Source organism: Cynocephalus volans, chromosome 1 (assembly GCF_027409185.1).
Source record: "Cynocephalus volans isolate mCynVol1 chromosome 1, mCynVol1.pri, whole genome shotgun sequence".
Taxonomy (NCBI): domain Eukaryota; kingdom Metazoa; phylum Chordata; class Mammalia; order Dermoptera; family Cynocephalidae; genus Cynocephalus; species Cynocephalus volans.
Genome location: NC_084460.1, coordinates 44,512,787 through 44,534,151, shown reverse-complemented (window position 1 = coordinate 44,534,151; position 21,365 = coordinate 44,512,787). Strand labels below are relative to the sequence as shown.

Here is a 21,365-nt window from a genome sequence, read left to right as displayed (position 1 = left end):
ATGTTTTGTCAGCTGTAATGATAGAATCAAGTTACACTATAATTAGGTAATTTTGAAAATCCAGTCCTTGATTCTGCCACCTATTCTAAGACAGATATACCCCCAAGATACTCTAACAGGGAAATCTGCCAGGGAGATGGGAATCAGTATCCATCTCTTGTTTGTCTCTCTGTTTGGGAGGGAAAGACTGTTCATATGTTTTGTTCTTAAAGTAGCTCACTTTTTTAGAGGAACGTTATTCCTTTCTAATCAGCAGATGAAGAGAAAATTTATGTGCTAAAAGAGGAAATACATAGAAATCAGCCCAAACGCAGCAACTTTCAGAATGCAATTATTTAACAACTTTCTTCCTCTTTATTTTAAAATTTAGACAACCACACTATTCTGGCATATCTGAAGATTGAAGTATAAAATACAACTTAAAGATGATAAAATGCTGAACCAAAAGAATATGACTATAAAACTAGGGAAGATTCCAGGCAAAAGCACGATTCCAAAGCAAGATTCCAGGCAAAAGCATGAAGTTATTATACACTGAACACACATTTAGCTAATGGCTGCAAATAGCAACAAGCTACTGCGAGAATAAATTGTCACCTCTGATCCATATTTCTGACTGAGCTAGCAACTCTTTCTTCAAATACAACAGCCTAGAAAATCCTTAGAGTCTAATATGGTCACCTTGTCAATTTGACAACCAATTTTGGCCTCTGCCTCTAAGACAGCTGCTCTTAATACCAATAAATGAAAACCTGTCTCTTCTCTAATAAAAATCAAAGCACCTCAGATTAGGGCAAAGTTACCTATGAGACAGTTGAAGCTCTGTTAATGCTAGTTAGATTCTAATAATCTACAAAATAATAAAAAGTATTACAGTTACATTTAGGATTGTCCTGTGATAAGTTTTCATATAAAAAATTTTTTAGAACTTAAGTACAACTAGAATATAATTACTGTATCTGCTTTTTCCAGAATTACCTTTACCTTACAATAAAGAATTTACCTTTCAATAACTCAGGAATTGAGTTTTTTCCACCATCTTCCACTCAAAACCCTCATTGACAAAAAGAGCACTATTCTTTTCCTTTTAAGCAGCTGACTAGTATAGGAGCACTAATTAAAAAAAAGAAAAGAAAAGAAAAAAAAAATCCTGTAGTAAAAAACAAGAAGGAATTAATATAATTAAAAGCACAAATGTGGTTAAGAAGGTTATATATGATAAGGGGGGCACTTTTGTGTATCCTATTTACTCAATGATTCAATCAAATCTACTTCACAAGTTAAAGCATGGTTTTTCTAACTATCAGCAGTATTAATGCTAAACTTTATCATTTAAAAGTCAAATTTCTGCTCATTGGTTCAGATCCCTCTACTGGCCAGCCGCCTCCCCCACCCCCCAACTCCCACCCCCCTAAAAAAAAGAAAGAAAGAAAAAAAAAAGTCAAATTTCCAGCCCTTTACTTTGCACCATTCTGGACTTTTCTAACTACTAAAATAAAGCATGATTGTGGGGAAAAAAAAAAAATCTACTCCTGTTTTTTCTATATACAACAGAGGATAGTGAGCAATAAGATTATTTCATTCTTATTCCTTACAAATTTTAGCCCAAAATATATAAAAAGTGAATCAGTGCTATATGGCCAATAAAAATAAATGCATGAACTCTGCTAATACATGGAAAGAATAGAAAAAAGAGAAGAACACAAAAAATGATATAAACTCAAATTAAACCACATAAAATTATCTAATACATACATACATGTCTACACATGGTTTGGAGGAGAATGAAGATGATTAAAATAGTTGGAGCTGTAAAAGAACAAGATTTTTCTTTTTTCTGTATAGTTATTACTGTGCTTTTCTTTTTTAAAGGCCCTGCTGTAGACTGGATGCTCCCCAACCTCATTGAGGCTTAATCCCCACTGTTAACTGCTGATGGTGGGAAATCCTATAACTGAAAGGTGGGGCCTTGAAGAGGTGATTAGATTGTAGGACCATGCTGTAGTGAACGGATTAATAATGGTGATCATGAGTGTGGTTCTGAGGGCTTTAAAGTGTGAATGAGGAGGTTGGTCTCTCTGCTCCATCATTTTTGAAATGTGATAACCTGCCGTCACTGTCACCACCACCAAGGCCTTCACCAGCTATGTTCCCTGGACTTTGGACTTCCCAGCCTCAGAAACTTAGAGCAATAAATTTTGGGGTTTTTTTTTTTAACAAATTACTCAGTTTCAAGTATTTTGTTATAAGTAACAGAAACAAACTAACACAGAAAATTGGTACCAGAGAAGTGGGGTGTTGCTTATAACAAATACTTGAAAATGTGGAAGTGGCTTTGGAACTGGGGGTTAGGCAAAGGTTAGAGGAGTTTAGTGGACTCAGAAGAAGACAAAAAGATGAGAGAAAGTTTGGAACATCTTAGAAACTGGTTATGTGGTGGTGAGCAAAATGCTGATAGAAATATGGACTGTAAGGGCCAGCCCGTGGCTCACTCGGGAGAGTGTGGTGCTGATAACACCAAGGCTGTGGGTTCGGATCCCTATATAGGGATGGCTGGTTAGCTCACTGGCTGAGCGTGGTGCTGACAACACCAAGTCAAGGGTTAAGATCCCCTTACCGGTCATCTTTAAAAAAAAAAAAAAAAAGAAATATGGACTGTAAAGACTGTTCTAAGAAGGTCTCAAATAGAAATAAGAAGGAGTATATTGGAACCTGGGGCAAGGATCACCCTTATTGTGAACTGGCAAGAAATTTGGCTGGATTCTGCTCATGCCCTAGGACTTTATGAGAGTTGGAACTTAAGAGTTATGAACAAGGGGCTTCAGGTCAAGATAGCAGAATAGACAGTCCCCAGCATCACTCTCTCCAGCAGATCAACTCTTGGAGGGCAACGACAGCCAAGCTGGGGCCGCTAGAGCTCAGGGGAAGAGCAGGAGACACCTACAGAGTGCATGAAGGCGGGAGAAGCCATGATGAGAGAAAGAAAAAACCACTCTGACCATTTCAAGCCCCGGCCATTTCCAGGCTGGAGCTGCTGAGCACATGGAGCAGGAGCCAGCAAAAGCTGCAGCTGTGCCCTTTGGATGAAGTTGCTTGGAGATGGCAGGAGAGAAGAGAGCCTTGGTGACCTCCAGGCCAGCAAGACCACCAATAGGGTTCCCATGACTCACACAGGACTGAGGAGCCACAACAGATAAAAAAAAGGAGCCACTCAGTGGCCAGTGAATTATTACAAGGGACTGGAGCACAGCCCATCCCATGGGAAGTGTTGGGAGCATGGGCAGTGGGGAAGACAGGCCCACCAGGAGAACACTGGAGCACAGCAAGGACAGCTGATCTGCCTCCCAATCAGCATAGGACCACTCAGAGGAGACTGGTCAGGAATATAGAATTGCATGGGGTGCAGTTTGATGAAAAGACTCAGGCCCAGACCAGAGTTTCTACACAACCCAGGTGCAGGGGATTTTGCTAAACCTGGGAGTACCTATAAAGTTAACCATTAAAACCTGAGCTGCACAAAAAGCCTTCCCCAGGGAATCAGCAGCAAAGCAGCAATTTAGCTCAACCATAGAGCTCAAGTACTGGTCCCCACAGGAAGCTCCCCCACTTTAGAAGTAAGCAAAGGACAACAAATTAGTTCCAGCGCAGAGTTTAAGTGGTGGGAACAGCAAATAATCCAACACAGAACTGAAAGAAAAAACAGAGTACCCATTGGGGCCTGCCCAGGGTCCTGAGGCATGGAGTGGGAACCACCAGCAACTAGGTAAGGAGCATGCCAAAAACATCACCTCCATGGGAGTGGCCCACCACAGCCACCACAATAACCATGGCTGCCGCAAAAGCAGCTAGACTCCATAACCACCATGCAGGTGGTCCGCCAGCCACTGGAATGCACTGACACAAGGAGAGTCACCGGCAGAGACCAAAGAAAAGAAGAGGCTGTCTCTCCACAAAGCCCATTCCAAAGAGACAGAAGAAGCATCTGCTCTATGATAACATTGGGGGACCTGAACACACATCTCAGCATTGGACAGATCATTTAGGCAACAAATCAACAGAGTAACCATTACTCTTTCAGGAGAGAAGAAATTTAGTGTTATCAGAGGGGGGAGGGGGATGGGGGAGAGATTGGACAAGGAGCATAAAGAGTAAGTACAATTTGTAACAATACTTATGCAAGTAATATTGATTTGATCAATATATGTCAACATTGAACCCCAAAAATATGTATAATCAATTACACTCAATAAAATTTTTTTTTTAAAAAAAGTTGTGAACCAGAGTATTTGGCAGAAGAAATTTCTAAGCAGCAAAGCCTTGAGGAACCTGCATGGCCAACCGTAACAGCCTACACTGAGATATGGCAGCAAAGGCACAACATAAAACCAGAATTTAAAAGAGAAGCAGAGTGTAAAGATTTGGAAAATTTGCAGCCTGGCCATGTGGTAGAGAAGCAATAACCATTTTCAGAATAAAAATGCAGTAGTGCTAAAACAATTAGTACAAAAGAAAGGGATTACCAAGAAAAGGGGAAAAAGGCCCTGAAGGCATTGCAGAAGCCTCTGGGGCCAACCCATCCATTTCAGGCCTAAAGGCCTAGGGAAACAGAATGGTCTTGGAGAATAGGCCTGATGTGCCCTCCATGGGCTTGCTGCCCAGAGCCACCTTGGGAAACTGTTTCTAGCACCAGTACCCCAGCTGCTTTGGCTACTCCAGCTGTGGCTAAATTGCCCCCAGCTGTGGCTGGACGTGCAGCTTTGGAAAATACAAGCCAGAAGCCTTAGTGGCATCCACATGTTGTTGGGTCTGCAGGCTTGCAGAATGCCAGAGCTGTGAGGGCTTGGGAGCGTCCACCCTGATTTCAAAGGATATATGGAAAAATCTGGGGGCCCAGGAAGAGATCTGTTACAGGGGCAGAGTCACCACAGACAGCCTTCGCTAGAGCAATGCCAAGCAGAAACATTGGGTCAGAGTTGCAGCAGAAAAACTCCATCAGCGCCATGCCTAGTGGAGCCATGAGAGTGAGACAGCCATGAAGATCCCAGACCTGTGCATCTACCAGAGTGGAACACTAGCCTGGGAGAGCTGAAGTGTGGCCTGAAACCAGGAAAGCCATAGGATCAGAGCTACCCAAGAACTTGGGGACCCAACTCCCACACCAGCATGCAGAGGACATCAAATATGGAGTCAACATACATGATTCGCCAGCTTTGAGATTTAATGCCTGCCCTGCTGGGTTTTGGACTTGCTTAGGACCTGTTATCCCTTTCTTTTGGCATATTTCTCCCTTTTGGAATGGGAATACATACCCTATGCTTGTCCCACCATCATATCTTGGAAGTAGATAACTTGTTTTGATTTCAGAGATGGGACGTTGAACTTTGGACTTTTGAGTTGAAACATGTTAAGACGTTAGAGATGAAGTGAATGTATTTGTGTGTGAAAAGGACATGAATTTGCCGGGTCAGGGGCAGAATGCTATAGACTGGGTGCCTGCCTCCCTCACCTCATTGAGGCTTAATCCCCACTGTTAGCTGTTGACGGTGGGAAATCCTATTATGGTAACTGAAAGTTGGGGCCTTGAAGAGGTGATTGGATTGTAGGACTATGCTGTAGTGAATGGATTAATAACGGTGGTCAGGGGTGTGGTTGAGGGCTTTAAAAGGAGAGTACATAAGGAGCTATCTCTCTCTCTTCTCTCTCTGCTTCCACCATCTTACACTGTGAGACCCCTGGTTCACTGCTGCCACTACCAGATGGACTTTGAACTTCCCAGGCTCAGAAACTGTAAGCAATAAATTTCATTTTCTTTATAAATCATCCAGTTCCATGTATTTTGTTATAAGCAACAGAAATGGACTAATACAGGCCCAAACTACAGAATTCCAGAAAGTATGGAAAGTATCCTGAAAGCTTTGAACACGAGCCAAGGAAACCTCTTTAGAACTTCACAGTTTTTATTTTATTTTATTTTAGGCAGCTGGCCAGTACAGAGATCCAAATTCTTGACCTTGGTGTTATAGCTCCGTGCTATAACCAAGTTAACCTGCCAGCCCTAGAACTTCATGTAAATGCTATGTTTTCACAAAGAATGAAAAAAGGCTGGACACTCATTTGGAAATTCAATAAAGTAGGAGGGAAATGTGCTTTTAGAGTGCAGGTGGTCCTTTTCTATACCAACAATTTCTTAGGAACTCTGAACACTTAGCCATAAAGCAAAAGGCCAATAATGTCTCTAAATGATTGCAGACTAAAAAGTAACTTCAGGAGCTGGCCAGTTAGCTCAGTTGGTTAGAGCATGGTGTTAGAGCAAGGTCAAGGGTTTGGATCCCCATATAAGCCAGCCACTAAAAAAATAAAAATTAAAAAAAAAAAAAAGTAACTTCTGATTAGAAGAGGTAGGCTAGGAAAATTAACCCCTAAAAGAAAGAAAAACACACTTTCTCTGGCAGCTTGATCTGGATTCTTTTTTGACACAAAAGTTGGAAATTTTGAAATGGTAGATATCTCAATATTTTGTTATACTTTGATCCAGTTAGAGAAAACAGTTTTCCTTCAACTTCTATCACTTTATGAAATACAGAACTATTTTGATAGCTTTGTCAGCATTTCCAAATTCTAATCAAATGTCCTCTAATATATAAAAAAATACTTTCTGAACCCTGGCACTCTTTCCCTGGAAGTGCTCTTAGCTTTCCAATCACCTGAGTTAGCAAACAAGTAGTGAAAGCAAGGCTTACTTTCCATCACTTCTCTCAAGACCAGGCTATACAGGCTACAAATACTTCTGCAACAACAACGAAGAAATGAAACTCGCAGATGGAGAACTTTGGCTGACCCCAACACCACTCCACTCTGTCCCCAATTTGGAGGTGGCCATGGGGTCAGAGTTCATCCTACAACTTCTGGTGACAGAGGGAAGAGGAGGCCATCTTTTCCACTGCAATTGCTGCTGTAAGGGCTTACCACATAGAGAGAGCCTGCCTGAGAGTGGAGCCAAAAAGAGGAGTAGCACTGTTGAGAAATGGAAAACTGCATCCACAAGACTTGAAACTTTCTCTTGTTCTGACGAGAGAGGAAAACATTTTCCAGGACCCACCACCCCAGCACACTTCCTCTTGGTGTCACTGGCCAGAACTGGGTTTCACACTGCCTCGCTGCCTTCACACCTCTCAACCAATCATTGGCAAAGGAGAATAGAATTACCATGATGACAGAGACCAATCTTGACTTGGAGGAGCCCATCTTTCTTGAGCACACTGTGGCAGGACACCAGGTCAAAATAAGATTCTATTTTCAAGGAAGAAGGGGGAAACGATTCTTGGGTAGTCAACCAACAATGTGTGCTGTAAGTCCTAATGTAAGCATCGGCGTTCAGTTAGCAGCAGTTACCCAAACATTCAAGAGAGAGTAAAGATCCTGACATTCCAAACCAAATTAAAAGAACTATCAGTTTAATTTCCATGTGCATGATACCTAAATAGACACCAACTATAATTTTTATTCTTAAAAAAGTATGAAACTGTTGGCTCCTATCTATGGTCGCACAAAAAAAAAAAAAAAGAAAGAAAGAAAGAAATTATGAAACTGATCACAAAACTGTAAATTCCTTGGAATGTTTTTTTAAGCCTTTACTGAATGCCCCAGAATAATGAGTCTTAGCTATGTAGGTATTTCCAACGTGCCTAATAGCAAAAAAAGAATGTTAATAAATGAGTCTTCCATTCTTAGAGCTATCTTGTTGTCTATGTTTGTTAGAATCTGCCAAGATTACAACTAAAGAATCTGCTAAATAGAGAACAGTAATTCTTTGAGCAAAACTGGTTTCCAACTCTATACTGAAGATCAATACTATCTAGGGCATGTTCCTTAAAATACAGCATCACCTGAAGGTTATAAGGCTTAAATGAGGTGGTAATGTAAAAGTTCATTTGCCAGAATCTGGCACTTAGTAGTACTGTGAAGACTAGGAAAGATACAGGAGGGAGGGAGAAACCAGTGAATAGTCTGAATGTTCATTTCCACAGCTATATTTTGAAAGAATTGCTACTCCACTAAACAAGATCTACAAAGCAAAGAAAATGAAGTCATAAAACATCAGTGGTGATAAGGAAAAATTAAATATCAGTAGGCAAGCGGAAACTAGTACAAGTAACAATACAATAAACTGATAAATGCTTTGGATGTTAGTAAAACTTTATTTTCTGTGCCTGAAAGCATCCCCACCACGTTAGCCATGAATTCAGTACTTACTGAAAAGTCCCTGCTTCCTTCACTAACCACTTCAATGAACTTGCACATGCTTTCACATCTGTTATTACACTGATTCATTCACTCCAACTAGAAGCTAATTATCTTAACAGTTGCCACAGGAAACAAAAGAGAGACATCTAAGTGGGATAAAATGAAATGATTTCTGAAGACTTTATGTCTGACTTTGATACTGAGTCATTTCTCTTTCGTAAACTGTAAAGTCAGAGTATCCTTCTAGTTGTAAAATTTGATGAGTCTATGAATTAAGTGTCAATTACCTGCCTTAGTTGAGTGGATATCAGCTAGCCTAGCAGCAGAGGTCAATAAGCCCCAAACACAGTTCTACGAGAAGTAGAAGGCCCTATGAAGGGCCTTTGAGCTGTATCCATGAGCTTCTACATGATGTTCAGAAGGTCACCACCCTTCTCTGAGCTGTAAAAGGGATCATAACACCCTTATGGCAGGTTGCAGTGAGGATTAAATGAGATCAGGTATGTAATGCACCTCTTGTGGTTCCTGGCACTAAGGAGGCACTCAGAAAATAGTAGTTATTGTTACTGCTTCTATTATAGGATCACCAATAAGCACTTACCTAAAGAAACAACAGCAACACTCTCTGGCAAGAAATGTAATCTGTATCGGATCAGTAAATGCACCAATATGATGCAAATAGCTGTGGGAAAAAAATAAGACATTGTTAAAAAAGTCTGATTTTGAATGATAAACACCAAGTTCAATGAAGTGGTTACTTCTAGGGGGCTGTCAGAAAAATGGACAATTGGCAATGACCCAGTGAACTTCATTTGTATTTTTAATTTTTTATTTCTTAACCTGAAGGTAGATTTATAGTGTTTATTATATCTTCTCTATACTTCTTTTTATGCCTGAATTAGTTCATTTTCCAATAGTTATGCTGGAAGAGCAACAGAAATCTACTTTTTTTCATAAGCTGTTAAACCTTATACAACCATTTAAAATTATTCAAATTTCTTGATTCTGAGAAATGGTCCTCAACTCTTTTGAAGTAATCATCAACTTGAAAACTCTAAATGGTGAGGAGGAAGTCAATAAAAGTAATCACTTTTACATAAATATAATTGCAAAACAAATTATGCCGACATGAAATATTTTGACACCATGTGACTGACTCTCTTTTAATATAGAAAAAAGCAAGGGTGTTTTACAAACAGGAAAAAGTGAATACTATGATTTGGTGACAAGAGCATCAAGAAGATCTGAAATGGGACACTCCTGCTCCCCGGCTGAATACGGCTGGGTACTGCCATTCCCCCTGCTTGAGGGCTTCCCATGAGCCAGGAACTATGCTGAACACTTCCCATACACTGACTCATTTAATCCCCCAATTACCCTCTGAACTAGCTGTTATTACCATTATCTCCTTTGATTACAGATGAGAAAACTGAGGCTTTACAGACGTCGCACCACTGGTAGGTGCTGCAGTGTTGAGTCTGATTCCAACCCTGTGCTCTTAACCATGGTTCACACACCCCACCACCTCGCTCCCAGCTGGCTGCCTTCAATCCTCAAACTCCAAAACAGGAATAATGGCTGACTTTCCTCACAGAGGTGTTGTTACAGAAGAAAAGAAGATGTAAAACTATTTGAAAGGAGTGTTTCTGGACAAAAAAAAAAAAAATGAGCATACTCTCACATAAACCTTTCCTATATAATTTCACGGTCCAAATGTCAGAGTACATGTCTCTTTTTTTTTTTTTTTATTAGGCATGTAGGTGGTATACCATTTCATCAATCACAGTATTATTTTAATAGTACTAAAAATAATTTTGTTGTATTTTTTTAAAAGAAATGTTTAAACAATCTGCATGGCTGTTAAATGGCCATCACAACTCACAAAGATAAATTAGATTTCGTCAATGCCACCAAAAAGAACCAGGTGGCCAGAGAAAGGAAACAACTGTAAATATAGAAATTTTGTCCTCCTTTCATTCTGTGCTTTAAACTATCAATCTGTGGTGTTATTTTAATATAAATATTTAATCCCGTTAGAAATATCCTACATTAAATACTAGGAGCAAGAAAAAACTCTGGGCTGGCTGGTTAGAGCTTGGTGCTAACACCACCAAAGTCCAGGGGTCAATTGCTATACTGGCCAGAAACCAAAACAAAAAAGAAGAAGAAAAAGAAAAGTTCCAATGCACAAGCACAATATGTGACCAATGAGCATGCCTATTGTCAGGAAAAAAAAACAAAAAAAAGGTACGTGAGCATACAAGTAGACAGAAAATAGATCTAGGGAGTTGAGTTAGTTTCTGCTCTTCCCTTGTGCCATGCTGGATTTTAAAAAATTAATTTAAAGTGGGACTTCCAGGAAGATAGCAGACTAGAGTTGCTCAGGGTGCATTCCTCCTGCAGAAGAAGATCGGAATGCGCCCACTGGCGCTGCAGTCGCCAGAGCCATTGTCTGGTCCCTGAACCATTGCCCATCACAGAGCAGCTCCCCATAGAGCAGCAGTCCTGCAGGTGGCCCATCGCTGTAGCAATGGACTGCACAGGCGCGAGAGAGGCAGCTGCAAACACCACATCATTGCTGCTGCCACGAGTTAACCTTGCTGCTGCCAAGGACGCTGCAGACACAAGTGAGGCAGTTGCAGACACTGCTGATGCTTCCACCCCACTGCTGCCAAGGATATCACTGATGCCAGGGAGCCAGTTGACACTACCAGCGACACTGCCATGGCCACAACATAACCCCACTGTTGCCAAGGACACTGGAGACGTGAGGGAGGCAGCCACCACCACTGCGGCTGCCACTACAGACACCGCAGACACGACAGAGGCTACTGCAACCACCAGTGCCACTGCTACCCCAACAAGGTAATCCTGCTGCCACTGTGGAGACCACAGATGTAAGGAAGGCAGGTGTCGCCTCTAGCACTGCTGCTGCTGCCCCCATGAGGTATAACCCCGCTGCCGCTATGGACACCACAGATGCAAGGGAGGCAGTTGCAGGTGCTGGTTCTGCTGCCACTCCCATGAGGTAACTGTGCTGCCACCAAAGACACTACAGACACCAGGGAGGCGGTTGCAGCCACCATAAGATAACCCCACTGCTGCTGTGGACACCATAGCTGCATGAGCCGCTACTGTGAACACCGTAGCCAAGCAGGGAACTTGTCCAACTGCCACCACCAACACCACCAGGCAGCCACCACTGTTGTGTGAGCAGCCACCATCATTATGTGAGCAGCCACCACAGTTGTGTAAGCAGCCACCACCACTGGAGCCACCACTGCCATGTCGGCAGCATACCAAAGCCACCACCACCACAAGGGCGGCCTACTACCACAGCAACAGCCACAGCACCCGCTGCCACTGTAGCAGCAGGTGGACCACTGACTACTCAATTGAATTGACATAAGGAAGGTCACTAGCAGAGTCCAGGGAAGGAGAGTAATAGAAGAAGTAACTGCTCTACCCAATGACCAGACATTAATGTAGAGATACTAAAAATATGAAAAATCAAGAAAATCTGAGTCCACAAAAGGAATACAATAACTTTCAAGAACCAGACCCCACAGAGCAGGAAACCCTTAAAATGACTGAAAAGGAATTCCGAGTAAAAATCATAAGGAAACTCAACGTTTACAAGAAGACACAGTTAGACAACACAATGAACTATGCAATGCTATTCAGGATATGAAGGAGGAAATCTACAAAGATTAATACTTTAAAAAAGAATGTACCAGAACTCATGGAACTGAAGGAGTCATTCAATGAAATAAAAAACACAACTGAGAGATTAAGCAGCAGGCTAGAGCAAGTAGGTGAAAGAGCTCTACAACAAGAACTACAAATCACTGATGAAAGAAATTGAAGAGGACACAAAAAGATGGAAAAACATTCCATGTTCTAGGATTGGAAGAACTAACATTGTGGAACTGTCCATACTACCCAAAGCGATCTATAGATTTGATGCACTCCCCATCAAAATACCAATGACATCCTTCACAGAAATAGAAAAAAACAATCCTAACATTCATATGGAACAACAAAAGACCCCGAATAGCCAAAGCAATCCTGAGCAAAAAAAAAATAAAGCTGGAGCCATAATACTACCTGACTTCAGATTATACTACAAAGCTATAATAACCAAAACAGCATGGTACTAGCATAAAAACACACGTGGACCAATGGAACAGAACAGAGAACCCAAAAATAAACCCACAAACCTACAGCCATCTGATCATTGACAAAGTCACCAAGAACACACATTAGGGAAAAGACTGCCTCTTCAATAAATGGTGCTGGGAAAACTGAACATCCACATGTAGAAAAATAAAACTAGACTCATACCTCTCACCATATACCAATATCAACTCAAAATGGATTAAAAACTTAAATAAAGGACCCAAAACTATAAAACTCATAAAAGAAAACATAGGGGAAACACTTCAGGAGGTAGGACTGGGCAAAGACTTTACAAATATGACCCCCAAAGTATAGGTAACAAAAGGAAAATTAAACTTATGGGATTATATCAAACTAAAAAGCTTCTGAACAGCAAAAGAAACAATTAACAGAGCAAAAAGACAACCTACAGAGTGGGAGAAAATATGTGCAAACTATGCATCCAACAAAGGATTAATACCCAGAATATACAAGGAACTGAAACAACTTAAAAGCAAAAAGACAAACAGCCCAATTAAAAAATGGGAAAAGAGCTGAACAGGCATTTCTCAAAGGAAGATATACAAATGGCCAACAGATACATGCAAAAATGGTCAACATCACTCAGAGTCAGGGAAATGCAAATCAAAACCACAATGAGATATCATCTCACCCTCCAGTCAGACTGGCTATTATCAAAAAGACAGAGAATAATAAACGCTGGCAGAGAAAGGGGAACCCTCCTACACTGTTGGTGGGACTGTAAATTGGTGCAGCTATTATGGAAAACTATATGGATATTCCTGAAACAACTACAGATAGAACTGCCATACAATCCAGCAATTCCACTGCTGGGTATATACCCAAAGGAATGGAAATCATCATGTCAAAGGGATACCTGCACTCCCATGTTTATCGCAGCTCTATTTAAAACAGCCAAAAATTGGAACCAACCTAGATGTCCATCATCAGACAACTGGGTAAGGAAAATGTGGTATATTTACACAATGAAATAATATGCTGCCATAAAAAAATGATGAAATACTGCCATTCGCAGCAACATGATGAACTTAGAGAAAATCATGTTAAGTGAAATAAGCCAGGCAGAGAAAGAGAAATACTGCATGTCCTTACTCTTAAGTGATAGCTAAGAAATAAACAAATAAATTTTAAAAAGAAGAGAAAGACACAACAATCACAAAAATACACTGAACTTTCAAAAGGAGAACAGAATTGAGGTTACCAGAGGTGAGAAATGGGGAAGGGAGAGGGGTAAAGGGCCACAAAAAACACTGTATGTTATATTGTATACTGCTGAGTATACTAACTATCCTGATTTGAGCATCACATATTGTACACAGATATTGATATTGAACTCTGCACCCTACAGACATGTACAATCAACTATGTTACAATAAAAAAAAGAAAAAAAGAAAATGAAATAAAAAATTAATTTAAAAGTTTATTCTCATACATAAATCAAACATCTATTTATAGCTTTAAGAGCAAAAGGGAAAACCGTCTATTGATAGAAAGAGATAAATATGAGATTTATTGAAGCCAGGTAATGGTCTTCAGCCATTAAAAAGGATAGGTCTAAAAAGACAAAAATATTTGCAAACCATATATCTGATAATGGTCAAATAAATAGAAAATATAAAGATTACAGAACTCCTACAACTCAACAACAAAGAAACACTACAATTGAAAAATAGACAAAGGACCTGAATAGACATTTCTCCAAAGAAGATATACAAATAGCCAATAATCACATGAAAAGACGCTAAACATCAATAATCATTAGGGAAATGCAAATCAAAATTACAGCGAAATATGACTTCACACCCACTAGGATGGCTATACTTTTAAAAAACACAAAAGCAGAAAATAACAAGTGTTGACAAGGATGTGGAGATACTGGAACCCTTGTACCACAGTACAAACTTGTGGAAAACATTTTGGTAGTTCCTGAGAAAGTTAAACACAGAGTTTAACCCAGCAATTCCACTCCTAGGTAAATATTCAAGAGAAATAAAAACATACATCCACACAAAAGCTTGTACACAAATGTTCATAGCAGCATCCTTCACAATAGCCAAAAGGTGGAAACACCAGTTGGTTAGAGCATGGTATTACAACATCAGGGTCAAGGGTTCAGATCCCCATACTGGCCAGCCACCCCTCTGCCAAAAAAAACAAAAAACAAAAACCCAAAGGACAAAAACCCAAACCAAAAGGTGGAAACAACCCAAATGTCTATCAACTGATGAATGAATAAACATAATGTAGTATGTCCATATATTGGAATATTATTCAGCCATAAAAAGAAATGAAATTCTAACATATGCTACACTACGACATGGATGAAAAATGAAGACACTGTGCTAAATAAAAGAAGCCAGCACAACAAGCCACATATTGTATGATTCCATTTATATGAAATATTCTGAATAAGCAAATTTCTAGAGACAAAAAGCAGGACAGTGATTGTCAGGGACTAGGGGAAGGAGAAATGGGGAATGACTGCTTTTAACGTTTCCCTTTGGGGTGAGGAAAATGCTCTGGAACTATATAGTGATGATGCTTGCACAGCATTGTAAACATACTAAATGCCACTGAATTGTACACTTTAAGATGGTTAAAATGGTAAATTTTACGTAATGTGTATTTTACTGTGATAAAAAAAGAGAATGCGACAGATATAGAAAACACCAACACAGAAAGATCTCCAAGACATCCTGTGTAATATGAAAAAACAAGCTATAGGACTCATTTATGTTAAAACAAACAAACTCCAAAGTCTGAACATGTATATACCTGTTAATGTATATTTGCTTATGAATATACATATGTATATACAAATACAAGCATTTGTTTTCAAGTATACTTGGAAAAAACAGCAAGAAAGAACAAAAACTTCTGTGTGGTATGGAGGGTGTGTATACCGTAAGTTAATGTGCCTCCAATATTTCATGCCTGAAGTAGTAATTATGAAAAATATATTAAAGCACAGACTTGTCCATTTTAATAACTCCATTAAGTTTAATGGTCCATAAAATGTGTATGTCAAATGATGTTAATAGTTAATTGTAAGTCAATAACAATGACTCATTATTGTTTCTCATAAGTCAAAGATCAGCAAGGGTTAAATGCAAGTCAACCGATTTCAAGCCTCTAAAAGTCAAAAGTAACCACAGGGCTGGCCAGTTAGCTCATCTGGTTAGAGTGTGGTGTTGTAACACCAAGGTCAAGGGTTCAAATCCCTGTACCTGCCAGCCACCAAAAAAAAGAAAGTACCCAGAGTGTTAGCATCCCTTCTCAACAAAAGGGGACACATGTCATCCTGTAATGTGCTTACAAAACACAAAAGTTACAATTTCATGTGAATTAATTAAAATAGTAAGCAAAAGTAGCAAATAAGTTCCAGGTCAGGAGTTCTGAGGTCTAGAATAAAGTACAGACTGATTTCCCTCAATTCATTATAGTTCGTATAGTTAATGAGTTAGCAAGTTATCTATTATTAGTAATTTTTTTTTCATCTTATCAAATTTACATTGTTTGGACATCTAACCAGCACTAAACAATAATATACATGAACAGAGGGAAAAGTGCCTTCATATTTACTTAAAATGAAAGCCTCATTCCATTCTGCTAGTGCACACCAACCTACTCATCATGGAGATACCAACTCATAAACTGTGAAGAATCTGATTAGGTGAAAATAAAACCCACCTAACATTAGTGTGACTCTAGAGTCTAAGTGTTATGATCTATTTGAAGAGAAGCCAATCCAGGAGAAATACACAGCACTATTAAATACAGTTCAGCCCTTTCTAGCCCCAAAGATGTATCAACACGGAGCAGGATTTTGCCTAGATTAAAAAACACATTACTGAAACCTGTTTTATAGTCTCTGGCATAGCTAATTTTAAAGGCTCTACACCCTGAAAGTTACTTTGAAAGTCTTACTTATACTTTTCACCCCACCTTTAAACAGGTGATTACAAAAGTTTCTTCCAGGCCTCCCATTTATATTCTCTTATGTATCAAGCTGACAGCAATGTAAAGACTAACAATACTACTTAATCCCAAAGGAAGACTTCAGCTACTAAAGATTTCTTAAGCAAGATGAGAACTGCTTTTCTTCTTTGTATTCAACTACTATCACAAAAGAAAAACAAAACAAAAGAGTCCTTGAATGTTGAAGTAATCCCCTAAAATAGAATTCAACTATTTACAGGGTAAAAAACTACCAGGGTATATTAAATCTATATGGGATATTGTACACTTCAGGCTTGTGTATTTTTTCAGTATTAAATTTAAAAGTTTCTAAAACTCTATGACAGACAAAGATGAGTCTTAAAATTTCAAATAAAATGACTACATTATTAAAATTCTTTGACCATTTACCAGAGTCTGAAAATAAATGTGAAAGTTACACTTTTCCACAAAAAACAGTTCTAACAGACATCAAAAAAAACCTAGTTCTTCCTTTCAACCTTCTGAAAAGATCTACTCTAACTAGAAGTATGACTTTGGTATCATTAAAGAAAAGCAGAAAATGTACCAACTTCATATTCAAACAAGAGCTTGGACTTGGGTCAAACTCTAAGCTATTTCTTCCTTATTCAACTAATCAAAAGTGGCTGCGTAGTTTCAACTGGATTTCTTTTGTCTAAAACAGTTGTCTACCGTCTCCTGTCTCTGAGAGGCATTTAAGTTTTTGCTTTTTATCTAAACCTCTTGACTGATGTCTAGTAACATGGATATCCATTTCTAGTTTCCCAATAACCAGGTATGTCAATCTCTTCACCTCCCTGGGCCTGAATTTCCTCACCCATTAAAGGAAGAGATCGAACAAAATGAGATTTTAAGTCTGTGAGAGTGAATCCATGTAAACAAAAATATTACATAAGTAAATAACACAGGCTGGCCAGTTAGCTCAGTAGGTTAGAATGCAGTGTTATAACACCAAGGTCAAGCAAGGGTTCAGATCCCTGTACCAGGCAGGCACGCCCCCCCCCAAAAAAAATAAGTAAATAACAGTACAGGTAGTACTGATATATACAAAAGTCATGGCCATGATTAATGGGAATGATAAAAGTTGAGGAAAACAGGATGCTGGGGCAAGGGTTTCTGCTCTTTCATAACAGCAAAATCTTTAACTAAATAAACTTTTACATGGAAACCTAATTGACATAATAGACAAAATGCTGCTTTGGTTAAAGCTAGGGTCAAGAGGTTGGATACTCCCCCATTTTACTCCTCCTGCTACCACCATCTACACACACACACACACACACACACACACACACACGCACACGCACACGCACACGCACGCACGCATGTATGAGCAGAATTTAAAATCCACTAAACTAGGTGTTCAAGATTCTTTCTAGCTCAAAAATTCTTTAATTCTTTCATTCAAGGGCTAAGTTATTACATTAGGGGCTCTTTCGAACTGCTAAGCTCTATGATTTTATAAAGAAAAGGGGTGTCCTATTATGATGTTACGAACTGGTCATTTTCCCTTAGTTTTTGAAGTGAAAACCAAATGAGAGGAAGATTTGACAAAGAAAACAGTGGGGACTGGGTTAACCATACAGACAGAGCACACAAACACTCGAGATGGCAGCCAAGGGCATCTCTGTATTCACCTAGGACGAGGAGGGTGAAGAAGATGGTCATGCCGCTTGACTGCTCCTCTTGCTGAGCCTGTTCCCCTGTCTGCACAGGAAGGATGGGCTTGGCAGGGGTCGGAAGCACCAGCTTTGTTGTAACAACCAGGGTGGTGTGAAGGGTGACATTGAAACTCTCATGTGTTGTATTGGGGAACATGCTAGAGGATATAAAAAGCAGCAGAATTAGATAAAAGAGAAAAGGAGTATCAACACCCACACCTCAAACCAGAAAGAGAACCTGGCAAAGAGCTTTAGGGGATTCACAAGTCTTCCAAGAAATAGGCAGGCCTTGGAGAGAAACTGATTAAGAAAATGCCTGCCTGTGCAGTACAAGGGTACTAGCGGCACTGGGCACTCCTGTATGCAGTCACTTAAAGGGCAGAAACAAGGGGGAATCAGGGCTGGCATAGAAATGAAATGCTGCTCTGTGTCACTTAATGGGGGATTTTAAGGGAGGCAGGCTGGAGTCTCATACATTCCAAGGTCCAAAACTATTTATTTAGGATCTTTATTTCTCCAGCTTACATTCTTTTCCTTGGATTATTTCTGCCAAGTTGAAGAATCACCTGAATTTGCCCAGTGGTTGATCTGGTCAGAACACCCTACCCTACCTTACAAAATCCTTCTCAGATTTCAAAAGACTCTAATGTTAACCTCCTCTGTAACACTCCACCGCACCCCAATTCACATACCCCACCTCTTTGTTCCCACAGCTCTCTCCTCACATTGTGTTGGGATTGTGAACTAGTGCAATACTGATATAATAATAATTGCAATTATGATTATAACAATTAATATTTATTAAGCAATGCTTCATTCCAGGAACTAGATAATATATCACTTCTCACTTAATAGGCATCACATGCCTGAGGTGAATACTATTACTTTCCCTTTTTGACCCATGAATAACTTAGGCTCAGACAGGTTGTGTAACTTGGCTAACATCTCAGTCAGTGGCAGAATCAAGCTTCAAACCCAAATTAGAAATCATTGGGCTACACACCTCTTTTGCTTTGCGCTGCTCAGGCCCAGTTTAGTGTCTGGGACAGAGCAGATGCTCAGTAAATAAGCTGACTAGGGCTAACTAGTTAGCTCAGTTGGTTAGAGAATGGCACTGATAACACCAACGTCCTGGGTTAGATCCCTGTCCCAGTCAGCTGCCCCCAAATAAATAAGTACATAAGATGGCTAAATGAAATGACCCCCATCTGGCCAAGAGACAGATCTGAAAAGTTATCAGGTGAGGGAGTCCAGTATCAATCAAGGGATACCTTGTTAATCTTCACATATTCATTCCACAAACTCAGGGAATCTATAACATGCAACAGAATGTGCTCTACATGCATGGACTAACAGTGGTACCTGCTCCGAAGTACCTGGAGGACACAGACCCCCCTCTCTATCTCATCTGGTACAGCTAGCCTCACTGCTCTCTAGACTCCGGCCATCTGCCTTTCTTCCTGTCACTCAAAAGCACTAAGCCCTTTCTTGATTCAGGCCTTTTGAACTTGATGTTACCTTCATTCCTCCTTCTGGTTATTCAATTCTCAGCTTGAATGTCACTTCTTCCTGAGTACGCTCCCTCACCCTAGCACTATTCCATTTCCTACAAAGCACTTAATCACGATCTTAAACCACCTTGTCTATTTATGGTCTTGTTTTCTCTCAGAGTGGAAACTCCCTGAGAGCGGCTCCCGATTGCCCTCTTTATTTTTCTTGGCGGCTGGCCGGTACGGGATCCGAACCCTTGGTGTTACAAGGCTGTGTTCTAAACAACTGAGCACACCGGCCAGCCCCTGGTCTGCCTCCTTTATCTACCCAGAGCCTGGAATTTAGTCGATGGCCAACAGTTAGGATGAATGAAACTTAGTGTAGGAAACAGACATGAAAACTGATCGTTACAGAGGAGGCTGCGACCGACTGGGGGGGGGGCGAACTGAAAGACTTCCTGGAGGAGGCGGAGGAGTGCTCAGTAAACCTCAGATGACCGAAAACTGGAAAAGTGAAAGATAGGTTGCACTTTCGGGGCCGGCGCTGGGCAGCCGATCCCCAGGCCAGGGTCAGACCTCAAGGAGAATGCAGGGCCCGACTAAGCCCAGGCCCGCGCATCCCGCCCTCCTTGTACGCGCCGGCATGGTCGGTCCTGGCCAACCAGCACAAGGGGCTCCGCCTTCCAGGGCCGGAGGGCGGCCTGAGGAGTTCGCTGTCACCCGCCGGGGCCCAGCCCTGCCTCCTCCGCCGCCCGGGAAAAACCCACTCACTCCTCCTCCGCCATCTTCTCCCCCATCCTTCGAGCTTCCAAAACCAACGAGTTCAGAGCCGCGGCCCACTTTTGCTTCCGGCTTCCGCTGGAGGCGCGAGCGAGCCGGCGAGCGAGGGGCGGGGCCTCGGCCGTAAGAGGGCGGCTCTCTGTTCTTTCGTCTCGTTGGCCCGAGGGTGGGACGAGGCGCGTGGGAGGACCTTTCTGGGGACTTTCAGGACTCCTGTCCGGCTTGCGGCACGTGACCATTTGGTCCCAAGATTTTCCGATTTTTCACCACCGGGCGGGGACGTTTTTGGTGAAACTCCCGTGAAGTCACTGTGACTCACCCTGAGGGCGAATACCCTCCACCCAACGCCCTGGACTTCGTTCTGCTAAGAGTTGGGAAGACTCCGAGGCTAGACTCGGCTGTGCCAAGGAACTCCAGTGGGGACAACTATCCCAGTGTGAGCCTCAAGCTACAGGAAAAGTCTTAACTCAGCTGTAAAGAGGAATAACAACGTGGACTTTGCAGTATTGTTCAATATTCCATATGTAAACATTTCTTGAGTTCCGATTATATGCCTAACATTAAAATAGGTGCTGATGATCTAGAGGCGGATCATTCATTAATTTGTTCATCGACTCAACCAATACATAATAAACACCTCCTGTGTGCCTAGTAGTGGCCCGTGGGGTTGGGGTACAGGAAAGAATAAGGTAAGTAAGTTTGGAGAGGTAGGTGGGACTCATCAGGAAGGCCAGTACCCTATTGTAAGGCTTTTGGATTAGATTTGCCACCTCTGCTACCGTCTTCCTTCGTGGTCCAACCCACCGTATCTCATCTGGATAACTGGAGCAGCTCCCTGAGTGGTCTCTCTGACTCCACCATTGTTCCTCATGGTCTTCTACACAGCAGCCAGAGTGTGATCCTTTAAAATTCCAGTCACTCCTCTACTCAAAACCTCCAGTGGCTTGCAATTTCATTCAGAGGGAAAAACCATGGAGAACCTACAGGACTGAATCCTGCCCCCTCTACCTCT

The 21,365-nt window shown here is 41.0% G+C and overlaps 1 protein-coding gene across 1 annotated transcript in view; it reads right to left on the bottom strand.

Moving 5' to 3' along the window:
* The window catches only part of SLC9A8 (solute carrier family 9 member A8), an 82,696-nt gene extending 62,278 nt beyond the window's left edge, over nucleotides 1-20,418 (bottom strand). Inside the window, exons 1-3 of the mRNA XM_063100574.1 lie at nucleotides 20,345-20,418; nucleotides 18,060-18,241; nucleotides 8,846-8,926 (exon numbers count right to left, since the gene is read on the bottom strand). Coding sequence (XP_062956644.1) covers nucleotides 8,846-8,926; nucleotides 18,060-18,241; nucleotides 20,345-20,370 — 289 coding nt within the window. The 5' untranslated portion in view covers nucleotides 20,371-20,418. The remainder of the gene's footprint in view (nucleotides 1-8,845; nucleotides 8,927-18,059; nucleotides 18,242-20,344) is intronic.
* Between the last annotated feature and the right edge of the window lie 947 nt (nucleotides 20,419-21,365).